Source organism: Notothenia coriiceps, unplaced genomic scaffold (genome assembly GCF_000735185.1).
Source record: "Notothenia coriiceps isolate Sejong01 unplaced genomic scaffold, NC01 NC01_scaffold00011329, whole genome shotgun sequence".
Lineage (NCBI taxonomy): Eukaryota > Metazoa > Chordata > Actinopteri > Perciformes > Nototheniidae > Notothenia > Notothenia coriiceps.
The window spans coordinates 20,190-32,676 of NW_011344030.1; the positions used below are offsets into that span (position 1 = coordinate 20,190).

The 12,487-nt window shown below is 37.9% G+C and overlaps 1 protein-coding gene across 1 annotated transcript; it reads right to left on the reverse strand.

The window, feature by feature from the left end:
* Positions 1-5,473: 5,473 nt before the first annotated feature.
* On the reverse strand, positions 5,474-12,479 carry LOC104946675 (zinc finger protein ZAT1). The gene is made up of 4 exons (XM_010772551.1): positions 12,197-12,479; positions 10,770-11,093; positions 9,543-9,787; positions 5,474-8,988 (listed from the first exon to the last, which is right to left on the reverse strand). Exons 1-4 carry the CDS (start codon positions 12,465-12,467, stop codon positions 8,746-8,748), a joined length of 1,083 nt encoding a protein of 360 aa, XP_010770853.1. The 5' UTR covers positions 12,468-12,479; the 3' UTR covers positions 5,474-8,745.
* Between the last annotated feature and the right edge of the window lie 8 nt (positions 12,480-12,487).

Here is a 12,487-nt window from a genome sequence, read left to right on the forward strand (position 1 = left end):
TAACTACGGCAACGGTAGTGGTGAGAGGTGGGCTATTGTCGCGCGCAGTTGCCCGAGCGGGTGCGCGCACGGTAAAATTGTTTATTGTTACAGCATCATATGTGCTCGTGTATTTATGTTAGCTCCACGCGCCCTGTGTATAATCACAAAGGAATGAATGAGCGTGTAGCACACGCCCCCGCTGATCCGGGTCAAGTGGCGGGTGGAGACGTCACTCCGCGGCAATTAACAAGCTCATTAAATAAATGATGTCATATTTAAGAGAGACACGACAGGTGAATAAATATCACATCCGCAGTTGAGTATTTACATGATGTTGTATTACAAGTTTTCTGAAATGTTACATTTAATATGCAAAGGACGGATGCATTCTCTTATTATTTTTAGTAACAACGTGTTCTATTAATTAGGCTCTAAATGATATTTGTAAAACGCTTCGGAATATAGAGAGGAATGAAACTAGAAAGTTTGTATGTAAGTAAAATCATGTATTGTGAAACTCATACATTTTGTACACACTACAGGTGGAAAAGAGTTAGTGTCTCACATAATTGCATGAAATGAACCCCCCAGGCAATATGATTGGCAGAAAAAATGTAGACTAACTTTAGTTTGTTTATTAATACATATCTTATCAACTATTTTGTTTATGCTCAATTTAGACTTCAGCTGCAACAGCTTATCATTTTTTAAATTAGCTTTGTCTTTTGTTGTGTTTTGGTATTTCGTTTTTTTCTTGCATTAAAATAATCCTTTACCCATAAAATGATCATTTATAAAGTTGCTCAACCATGTAACTTTAAATTCGTAAAGATGACATCTTTAAGAGTGTGAAAAAATGAAAGAGAAAAATCCATTTATTAATCATGATGTGACAAATCCCAAATGTTATTTAATCATGTTGTTTTATACCTCAGTAGCTGTTAAGCAGCGTTGATTTAGTCTCTCACAAGAATACACATGTTTAATAGGAGTCGAATGTGGTTTTAAAAGGAGTTTCTATGGATCTTCTTATCCTCTTAGGAGAAATTCGGCTCATATTCAGGTTCATAATTGTATTTTGCACTGGCCAATAGAAGCCCGAGTGTAATGATGTCACTATGTTACAGAAGTAAACAAAGGGTTGCGTTTGAATTGTCAGTTACGCGTAGGAAGGTTCCTAACGGAGTGAAATTACAAGGTCATACCCAAGTGGTAGCCATGAAAAGAGCTGTTCGAATTCTCTAGACTAGAGGGCAGGAAAGGAGCTTTGAAATGTCCTTTAGTTTAGGAAACACTGGACCTTTCTTTACGAAAGGAAAGGAGAAATTGCTGTCCCACAATACCTTGCGGCCGCAACATTTACCGTTGTCACTACCCGATCTGCAGCTCTGCCCGATCTGCAGTGCGCATGTGCGAGATGCTCCGCCATATTGGACAACTCCGGACGGCAACCCAAGTAGGACACTTGACACTGGCTTTTGGCAAATCACAAAAAGAAAACTCGAGAAAGATGAGTTATTTTTATTACAACGTGACTTCACTATTATTTAACAACTCTTTTTATTGAGTTCTTTTATTTGGGGTTAAGTACATTGTCAGAATAAGTGAGAAATGGATTTAACTTCTGTTATGCCATACATTTTTGCATACATTCACAGTAAATATTTATTCAGTATGACAGCTGTCTAACAGAAGTTAAATCCATTTCTCACTTATTCTGACAATGTACTTAACCCCAAATAAAAGAACCCAATAAAAAGAGTTGTTAAATAATAGTGAAGCCACGTTGTAATAATAACTCATCTCTCTCGAGTTTTCTTTTTGTGTTTTGCCAAAAGCCACTGTGTCAAGTGTCCTACTTGGGTTGCCGTCCGGAGTTGTCCAATATGGCGGACCATCTCGCACATGCGCACTGCAGATCGGGCAGAGCTGCAGATCGGGTAGTGACAACCGTGACACAACATTCCGCCGTTCACGGAAACAACCGATCATGATCGAGAAATTACATCATGCAAGTTACTGTGCTTATAGTCCCTGTGCCGTAACTTGCCAAAGTGCTTTGTTTTGTCCGTTCAACACCAAAAGGCGAAACATAAACATTACTTTTTTACTGAAATGATCAAATAAAGTCAACATTTCACAGTATTACTAAGCTGCATGGGGTTTCTTAAGGTGTGATGCACAGAAACCTATATAAACACAGTACAGAAAACCCCCAAAAAGCATAATTAAAAAGAAAAAGGTTTTTGTTCCCCCATCAGCAGAGAGTAAATCAGACACTTCAGGCCAAGCTGGTCGTTGAGAACATTTATTGGTTTTCCTTGAATTTTAACACTAACAAGTACCCAGTCTCATTGACTAAAACAGGTAATAGAAATTAAAAAACGCACCATCACCATAGCCGTCATCGTAACATTATCATGGCAGACAGTTTGTAATGTGGCGTATTTGACATTCAGACGGTGCTGCTGTGATCAACACGGGCACAAAAACAGCCAAACATACAGTGAGAATTTACTATAGTCCACTGGTTAATGATGGCGAAAGTTGGCAATAATTAACTCAAAACTGACATAGGTCACAAAAAAGTCCAAGGTCATATCAATTCTGAGTTGATTTTTTTCTGACCGAAGCTTCAACTGCCTCCCACTCAACTTCAGCACTTTTTAAATGTCATTTTTAAAATAGGAAACTATTGAAGATTTGGTTTTATTAGACTGGTAAATTACAAAAAAGGGCACATTTTTTTATCAAAAGTATTGCATCAAATCCAAGAACAATATGAACTTTCTTCGACAGACAAGAGCAAGTCAATTCATTGAGATTATACAGGGAGTAGAAATAGATATTTAAAAATTAAAACTTAAACATGAGTCACATTTGCCTGTGTCAATACAAACACACAGTCTGCTTAAAGTCAAACATTTGAAATTAATAAAACAATCCCTTTCAACCCCTCATTCCCGCGTTGCATCGAATAAAAACAGGACCTTGAATCGTTCCCTGAGGAACCCCGGCATGAAGTTCCATTAATTTGAGCTTTACTTCTACAAACTAACCACGAAGGATTTTAAGGAACCCTTTTTTTTTTTTTTAAAGAGAGCGGTCCGCTCTGCTGAAACGTAAAGTTTGTATTCCCTTAGCCCGTAGTTCTAACGGAGAGGCTGAAACATCATAATCCCTCCAAATGGGAACCACATAACCACTTTTCAGAAAACTGCCATATAAAATGAAAATCAAAGGAGCCGGGATCTGCTCTGTGATATGAACAAATGAAATCCATCTGGTGGAATTTATTATAATTGCAACGAGACCCTGAAGAGTTTTTATAAAAGTCTTGAGTACGACATTAACATTTAATATTATTCCCTTGTCAATGTTGATTCAGTAATTTACTAAAAGTCTTTGCTGTGGCACTGTATGCTGTATAATTCTGGCTTAGTATTACTCATATTAGTATAAGATCCATTTTTAAATAAAATCCAACGTACTCACTTTTACAATTTGTGAATGTCAGTTTGAAATACTATATCATTTCCTTTGCATTTGTTTGTAAGCAGGAGCAACAGAAACATTAATAGCATGATGTTTTATGAAACGGGTTGGATGATTTAATTTATTTTAGCGCAGGTCTTTGAGGTCCCTTTCAGTTTGTGCACAATTTTCCCTTTTACGTATTTTCAACCAGAAGCATTTCTCTCTTTTTCTAGTGTTCTGTAAACAACAACAGGTGAAGCATTGATTGATTAAAAGGTCCCATTGTGTCAGAGAAAAACCTCATATCCTCTCTGCCATTTTCCATTTGTCACAGACAGTTCATTGCAGATTTTAATTTCAGTGAGAAACGTAAGATCACATTTATAGATACAAGGTTTTCTCCGACAGTAGCTGAAAGCTTATTCACAGAGCTGGCATGTAAAAACCACATAACTACTCACTTGTTGTGAGTCTTTGATTTAAAAAAGAACATCTCAAATAATAGTTTTTTTACAATATTTAGTTTGGTGCTTTTTCACACATTTTATATTTTTCATTTGGTTACTTAACTGTATATCATTACAATTTTATATTCTCATCTCATTGTATCCTACCGCTGTTATTAATTGCATCTTTTCCGAAAGTAAATCATTTATTTTGTTTTTCTTTCCCTTTTAAGTGCTTCTAAAGCGCTCAAAGTTTAAGTGTAACGAATGGAAAGATTCAAAACATAAAAATAAAACTAAAGTCAGACTCTAAGTAAAAAACTATAAGCTATTATGAAATACACCTAAACGTTAAAATTATAGCACAGTGAGTAAACATTTTTATATTTCTAACCATTGTCAAATTGTCCCTGCATTCTTATCCTTATTAGTATTTTTGAAAAAGGCTCTTTAACCATTTATTATCTTGGCATAAATGGGCTTCCATTATTTGGGGCAAACTCTTATAAACATGTCATAGTTTTTTATTTAAGGCCTTTAAAAAATTTTGTAATGATAAAAAAAACAATCCTTAAAGACTATCTCTTTGCAGTTTTGTGTTTTTCACCCGATTCGTTTTTGAGACAAATAAAAGAAATAATAAACAGAAAAAAAAAATACATATAATACACATAATTGTAGTCAAATGAGGTAATGAGGTCTGTGTGGTGAGGAACATTTAAAACACTTCAGATGTTTTACAAAATAAAATGAGGTATGTGCATAGCCGCGGGAAGTCATTTTACTTAGGGGGTGCGGCCAAAAGTGGGGAGAGATTTCAACCGTAACATGAACATAATAGTAACCGGCAAAAAAGCCCTACAATATATACTATGACTATTATATGCTACAGTATACGGCTAATTTTATTTTAAGTAAAATCATAACTATTTTATGTAGTTTAATCATTTTTAATTAGGTGATCGCTCAGTTTTTCAAATGTACACCATTGGCCAACAGGGGGTGCTGCAACACCTCCAGCACCCCTACTTCCCTCAGCGATATGTGTTAACATGTGGAGGCTGAAAGTACAACAAATAATTTTTTTTTTTTAAAAGATAGACGCTTTGCGTTTGGAGAAATGCGGTGCGGTCATTCAGATGTTAGCAGAGCAGATAATTAGCTTTTGTTATTAAAGTAGAGGCAGTTCAATTAATCAGTTATTATTAGGCATCATTAGCATATATCAAATTGCAATTATTATACCGGAGAGCACCCGTGGTCATGTTGCAGCAAAATCTAATCACGTGTTTCGAAAACGGTGATATATTTTTGCGCATCATGACCACTTTCAGCTCTCTCCGACAGTAAATCAAACTCCAGCCGCTCGTCAGATTTTTGGCTTCATATTGCTTACATGTTTTTCTTTTCAAGACAAGTAAAAACAGAATCACCTTGAGGCTAGAAAAACGTTCAGTTTGCACATTTACAAAGCTTAAAGATGATGGATACGTCTCGATTGTACGTGCTGAAGCATCGCGGAGCAGAAACATGAAAAACATGAGATTTATCAGATATTTGTTTTTATATCCGTCATCTAATCCTTCTAGTCACCAACATCCCTCCATCTCTTCCTGAGGTATGCATGCTACAAAAGATAAAGTCACAAACAGATGGAAAGGTAGGAATGATTAAAAAAAACACCAACACAAGTTGGGGCATTTTAGATTAGTTGTTCTCAGTTTAATGTTGATCTTTTGGTAAAATTAAAACCAATTATTTTATCCACTTAATCTGTATATTTATTTTTGATAGATTTCACAAACGTATTATTTCTGTATATGTTTTTCTTCCCCTGGCACCAATGGGCTACCATATTTTAAATGCCCATTAAGTGAAGGAAATAATAAATATTTGAAGCCAGTTTGTAGAAAACAGCCATCAAAGAAAACATTTCTGGCAGAAAACATTTCTTTGTTTATTTTCTGAGATTTATATTTTATAAACTCAACTCATTTTAGTTTTCTTGGACAGCATTACTATACTAAATATAGATTTACATTTCTGACTCATAGTAAAAAAAAATCAAATCCTAGAAAAACGCAAAAACTGATAAAAAGCTAGGAACCATTAATAAAGCAAATGGTGGAATTGTCGTTTCATAAGCGTTTTTTAATTTAAGTTTTAAAAAATTGATCTAAGATGTCTCAATCTTTATAGGTTTGTATAGTATTGTTTTAATACAACTCAACATTTTGAGGCATCTTAAGTTATCGACTTCTATTTTTTTTTGATTATCTTTATTTTGTCAATTTCCTGGCAGTTAAGGGCTTCCATACAGATTTGATTAATATAAGTAAAGAAAATGTAATAATAATCAGATGACAATATTTTTAGAAGCAAAAAACATGTTCTGTAGTAAACTATGTGTGGCCAAGTTGATTTTGTTTGTCATTTATATTTAAAATCTTTAATGGAAGCTTCTTACTTGTTTTGCCAGGAACATCTTTCAATAAAAAAAACATACCGTTAATTAAAATGCAAATTATTTGCCTGGGACAAATGGGAATCAATGCAGATTAGATCCATTAAAGCACATAAAAGCAAATGATTAATTAGTTGAAGCCAGAAAAAAAACAAAAAAAAACAAAGGTAAACGATCAGAAATCGTATATAGAAAAAGGTGGTTGTGTTTTTTTCAGGAGGTATCCGTGTGTCAACATGAGGTCGCTTAACTGAAGAATGAGGGATGAAGGAAGGAAGGATGTAAGCAAGGAGAGAAAGATGCAGAGGAGGAAACCGTTGCAGATTTTAAAAACCTTCCTCTATTCTCTTGTTTTACCTTCAGTTCTGTATGTAAAGTAAAAACTGTACAACAAAAGATTCACATTCATTTGAGTCCAAAACAATCGATGCCACTGACAAAGTTTCTTTTCCTTTTGCTCGCAAAAACTTGACGACAAAAATGCACCTGACGATAACCAAAAATAAGTCTGTTAAGAGAAACAATAAAAGGGCACTTCCGTTCAACAAAAACGGATAGAAAAATCCATCTTCCTGCAAATTCACGTTTTACAGATCCAACACGAGAAGGAGAAAAACAACGATCATCAACAGGAAGCTCCGACCGTCCGACTGCTGAGGCCACGAGCTTGTTGCAACAACAAAAATAAAAAATAACATTTCCTGCTGGGACTCAAGCTCACCTCATGAGGTGGGGCCCCGTATCGTGTCCAAGAGGGTATTTTACAGAATTTAAAAACATGGAGTTTGAAACATGAGGTTTTTCATCTCCGCTTACTCAGCAATTATTCCCCGTTCAGGTTCTTTATTTCCCGTTTTAAATCCAGAGTTGGGATTAATAAGTGTTTTGGGGAGTTCAGATGTCTACAAATCTTTTTTTATCAAATCTATTCAGCTTTCAACATTTGTTAAGAGTTAAAATAATTTTAAAAAGCCACTTAAATTTGTTTTCTATCCAACATACTTTTCAAATGATTAAATGAAAGTTAAATGAGGGGGAAAAAAACTATAATTTTCAAATAGTTTGATCTAAAAATACTCTTTAATTGCAGCCTGGAGAAAATAAGCAAACTATTTTCCAAATAAAAGCCCCCGTATAACATTAGTTCAATGGAGAGTATCGAATTTTCAAAATAAAAAGACCTCATTTGGTAATACTACATTAACAGGGGGCCCCAATAAAGCTTATTTTAAAAATAAAAGATAGCATATCATAACAGTAGTTTAACAAAGGGGGCTTAGACAAAGCCACTAGATTGTTTCCCTATTATAATTAAATTAGAAATGTCCCTTTAGTTGCAGAGAATGGGAACAATCTCTACATGTTCTACCTTTTATGCTTTTTAAAATAAGAAAGCATTTTTTCTTTAAACCTATTCACTTCAATTTTAACTTCCCCTTTTTTGATAGTAGTACAGTTTTTATCTTTTATAGCAATGCATTTCAATTGTGAAATAAAATAAATATTTTCCCTCTTTGGCAGATTTGTTTGTTTACTTGTCGGACCCCATCGCTAAAATGAATCCGATGGGGGGAGTCGAGTCTATGGGCTTTTTTAGTGTTTTGTTGGCTTGAAAATGTACATTCAAAATGATCAACGTGGAAAAAAGCTGAATATTTTGATACTCAAAAAAAGAAATGGAGCTTGAGTAAGCGATTTGACAGCACTTGATAAATCTGGAGCCGGATCCAAGGCAGAACCGAGATTGGACCTGGACTCCTTCTGGTCCTGGGTGATCATCGATCATGTGACCTTCTTCCATACGCTCTAATATGGTTGTCGGGTACCAAGGACAAGGGATAGACAGATTTTAGACCAGAGTTTTTTTCAATCTTTATCTGTGGTGATTTTTAATCTTTTTAAAATAATAATTTATGTTTTGAGGGTCTTAATATTAAATATTATTGCTCAAATTTGTTTTAAACCCTCTTTTAGGAAAGAAAATCAAAAGAAAGTTTATGTTTTTTCATTATGTTAGCGCTGCTACTTGAACAATTTGTAAAATAGTAATACAAAAATAACTTTTGTTTCAGTTGATAGCATATTCACTTTAGCTTTTTGTAATTTCATACAGTAACTTCTAATGGGAAATATAAATAAATAGTGGAATAAATAATTTAGTTGCAGCTCTAATAATAAAGTGCTCTACAGAAGCCCTGGAGTTGGCTTCCATATTTCAGAATAGAAGTACTTTAGAGTGTAAAACCGGTCTATCCCTTTGGTCATGTTTGTTTTTTCTGGAGTGGGATCCTGATGAGTTTCCCTTCATGGTTCTGGTTCTGCTCTGTGGATACTGCTGTGGTGTTTGTTTAGCTTCTTGTTGGACTCTGTTGGAGGTCAGGTCCGGGTCCCGGGGTGCTGGGCCAGGATGTGGCTGTGGAGGCGGGTGGCGGAGGAGAACCTCTTACCGCAGGTGGAGCAGTGGAGCGCTGATGCGTTGCTTGTGGGCGCGGGGGACGCCGTGTCGACAGCGGCCGTGTTTTCCGCTGCGTGCGTCTGCCGGTGAGCCTTCAGGAGAGACATCCGGCTGAACCTCCGGCCACACTCCTCACACTCCGACCAAACCCGCCGCCGCTTCTTCTGCTCACACAGGACACAGCAACAAATATTATATTGAAAAAGTCAGCTGTTATATTGATCCTTTCTCCAATAACAACAACTTAAAATTAATAATGACAGAGATAACAAATTGATTAAGACACCAAACATAAAATCTAGTATGGGATGACATTTTGTTATAATGAACCTATAATAAGCTTATCGTTTATTTGAAAACTAAAAACAAACCTCTTTCCTGGCACACATATCAGTAAGAAAGTTTTTTAAATATCTGTTTTTAGGAGGTTCCCCCTTCCTGCGTCCATGCTTTGTGCATTAATGAATAAAAACACATTTTTAAAACAATATCTGCAGTTTAAAAAATAAAAATAAATAGTTTAAAACTGGAAGCTTTCATTTCAAAAGGTGCTGGATTATTTGCACAACACTATGATGATTTTATTTTTAATATTAAAAGTTTGTATACTCAAAAACATAACTTTCAAAACATATAATCATTATTTCACTTACAATTGTTAAAACAAGCAACATTTTATGTATTTGAAATACTGAAAGATGCTTGTTTCCTCACTCACCTTCCTCCCTTTGTCCTCCTCCTCCTCCTCCTCTTCTTCTTCCTCCTCCTCCTCTTCGTCCTCCTCTCTGTTGGGTGGGGGCAACAGGCGGTGCGGTTCGATGGCTTCTCGGAGGTCGTGGACTCCCTCGATGGCGAGAGCGACCAGCGTGTCGTTGGCGGCGTCCTCCTCCTCGTCCAGCAGCTGAGACGGCAGCGTGAGGAGGCGATGAAGCATCGAGGCTGATGAGCGCCGGCCGGAAGAGCCTGCAGAGAAACATTAAGAAGGGAGGAAGGTCATCAGCAGAGGTGGAAGAAGTACTCAGATATTGTACTTGAGTCAAAGTAAAAGACTTTAGGAATACTCTGTTACAAGTAAAAGTCCTGTATATAAAATGTTACTAGAGTTAAAGTACAAAAGTATTGACATACAAATATACTTAAAGTATCAAAAGTAAAAGTACTCATGATCATAAGTCTGATTTAAGTGTTGTTTATATTTCACATCATTAATCCAAATCTGTAAAGTAACTAAATGTATAAATAAATGCAGTGGAGTAAAAGCACACAATTTACCTCTGAATTGTAGTGGGGTAGAAGTAGCATAACATTAAAATACTCAAGTAAAGTACAAGTATCTCAAAGTTGTACTTAAGATAAGATGGACCTTTATTAATCCCCGTCGGGGAATTCAGGGCTTTAGAGCGGCAACAGACTGAGAGTGAAAAACAGGACAGTACAGACGAGGTAAAAATATATATAATACTACAATTAAAAGGTACATTAAGTACAGTACTTAAATGTACTTAGTTACTTCCCACCTTTGGTAATCAGATTACTGCTGAGAGATTACTATATGCACACTGGGAAAATACTCCAGTACTGGTTAAAATCCTGCTTGTATTGTAGTACAAACTGTGCAGTAAGATTTCCCCGTCAGTGTTTTAATGTTATAAATCATTGTAATATAACTGTCCAGTGGAGGGCAGTACTGAGAGACACCCACACGCATCAGTAATAGATTTTAGATTTAAAATATACTTAAAGTACCAAAAGTAAAAGTACTTATTTTGCAGTATTATATATATATTATTTAATTTTGTTATAATTTTGGATCCATTAATGTGTTCATCAATTTCATTTTGTAGTTGGTAATAACCTGCTCTCTCAGGTGTGTGATGTTTCCGTTTATGTGTTTGTGTGCAGAGGGTGGGTTTCCTGTCACACAGCCAAAGGAGTTCGGGCTCACCTGTGGGGCTGTGGGGGTGTCCATGTCGGGAGCCCGAGGTGTCCCTCTGACTGCTTGCAGCCTCCTCATCTGGAGAAAACACCTCCATGTCCTCCAGAGGGGTCCAACGGGGGTCCTGCTGGGGGGAGGAGGGGGAGGGCTCTAGGGTCACAGAGCGGTTGGAGAGGGGTGCCGCGTGCTCAACCCGGCCCTCACCCAGACCCCGCCCTGTACCGGCCCCCTCCTTTATCTGCCACACGTCGCTGCACCACTTCTGACCAAAGACCTTGTCCAGGATGGGAACCCAGTCCTGAGCGACGGAGAGGACAGGGGGGCGCCCCAAGTCTGAGGGGGAAGATAAAAGAGGAAGTAGGAGGAAAAGAAGAGAGAAGGCGGGAAGGATGAAACTCTGTACTCTTATCATGTAAAGAGAGAGGGCCCATTTGGCGCTTTCACACCAAGTACTTTTCCCAGGAATAGTTCCCGGAAATGTTCCCCTGGAACTATCTAGTAAATCGCGTTCACACCGGAATAAGTCCCTGAGGGAGCCGCTGACGTCACTTCTTCTTCTTCTGCTTCTTCTGCTTTGGGTTGACTGTCTGGTCGCAAACAACTTCACGGCGTATACTGCCTCCCGAAGTCCCCGGAGTTGGGGACTAGATCAGTCAGGCCCTGGTAGTCTGTCTGGGTCAAGGCGCAGCAAACTCCTCAAGGTCTGCTTGGAAAGGCTCGGGTGAATGTGGCAAAGTTCTCCATAGGTCTAGCCTCCTCATTTTGCTCTTAATGTGAACGAGATTGATGCATTTCCTTCCACGGAACCTGCCTGGAGCACGCGTGTCAAACTAAAGTTCTGAGGCCTCCAATGGAGGTGAACAACAAACCTATACAACACACTATAGGAAAGGGAAAACCCCAAAAAGCATAATGGGGCCTCTTGTTTTTTTTTTTACACTTTTTATTATTATTATTAAAGTCCCAAACAGAGTTCCCGTTAGCCGGTAATTACCGGACTTTGACCAGTAAAATATGCTGAAGACCGGCAAATCCAAATCTCTCCGGTCAAAATAAAGAATAGTATGTGACAGACACTTAATATGGAGAAAGAGATGTCCTGTATGGGTTGATTGTGCGTTGATCTGTTGGTAATGCCTCGGGCTTCCGGTGGGCATGTAAACAAATGCATAATGCTGCGCTATGCTTTGCGGCCTCACCCGGTTGCATAGCGACACTTATTGTTTTGGTGTTTTGATAAGCAGGTAGTCCTATCATTAGATAGAACTAGCTAGATCTGATCGATATGGACATAAACGCGAGTGAAGTCTAATCTGACGGGAGAGAGAGATCAGCTGCTGCTGACGAGTCGTTCAAATATATAAGTTTCCTATGTTTACATATCCAATTTCCATTTTAAAGTGTGGCCCTCAGTGAAATTGAATGGGGGGGCTCACCATCTGCCTGTGGCGTCTCCTTGGACACGGGGGCCTCGGCCAGCTCCTCCTGGGTGTCATCAGACCCACTGGGGGACACCGAGTCGTTCTCAGATCCCCTCCTCCGACCCCCCGCTCCTCCTCTCCACTTGCCTCCTCTCCCCTTGTCCATCCTCTCCTCCAGCAGCTGCTGCTCGCTCTCCATCTTGGTGATCTCCAGCAGCAGGTCGTCAAACGAAGCCTCCACGATCTTCGTCAGCTCGTGCAGCGCGAAGTCCAACACCTGTTCCATCACAGACTTCAGCTGATCTG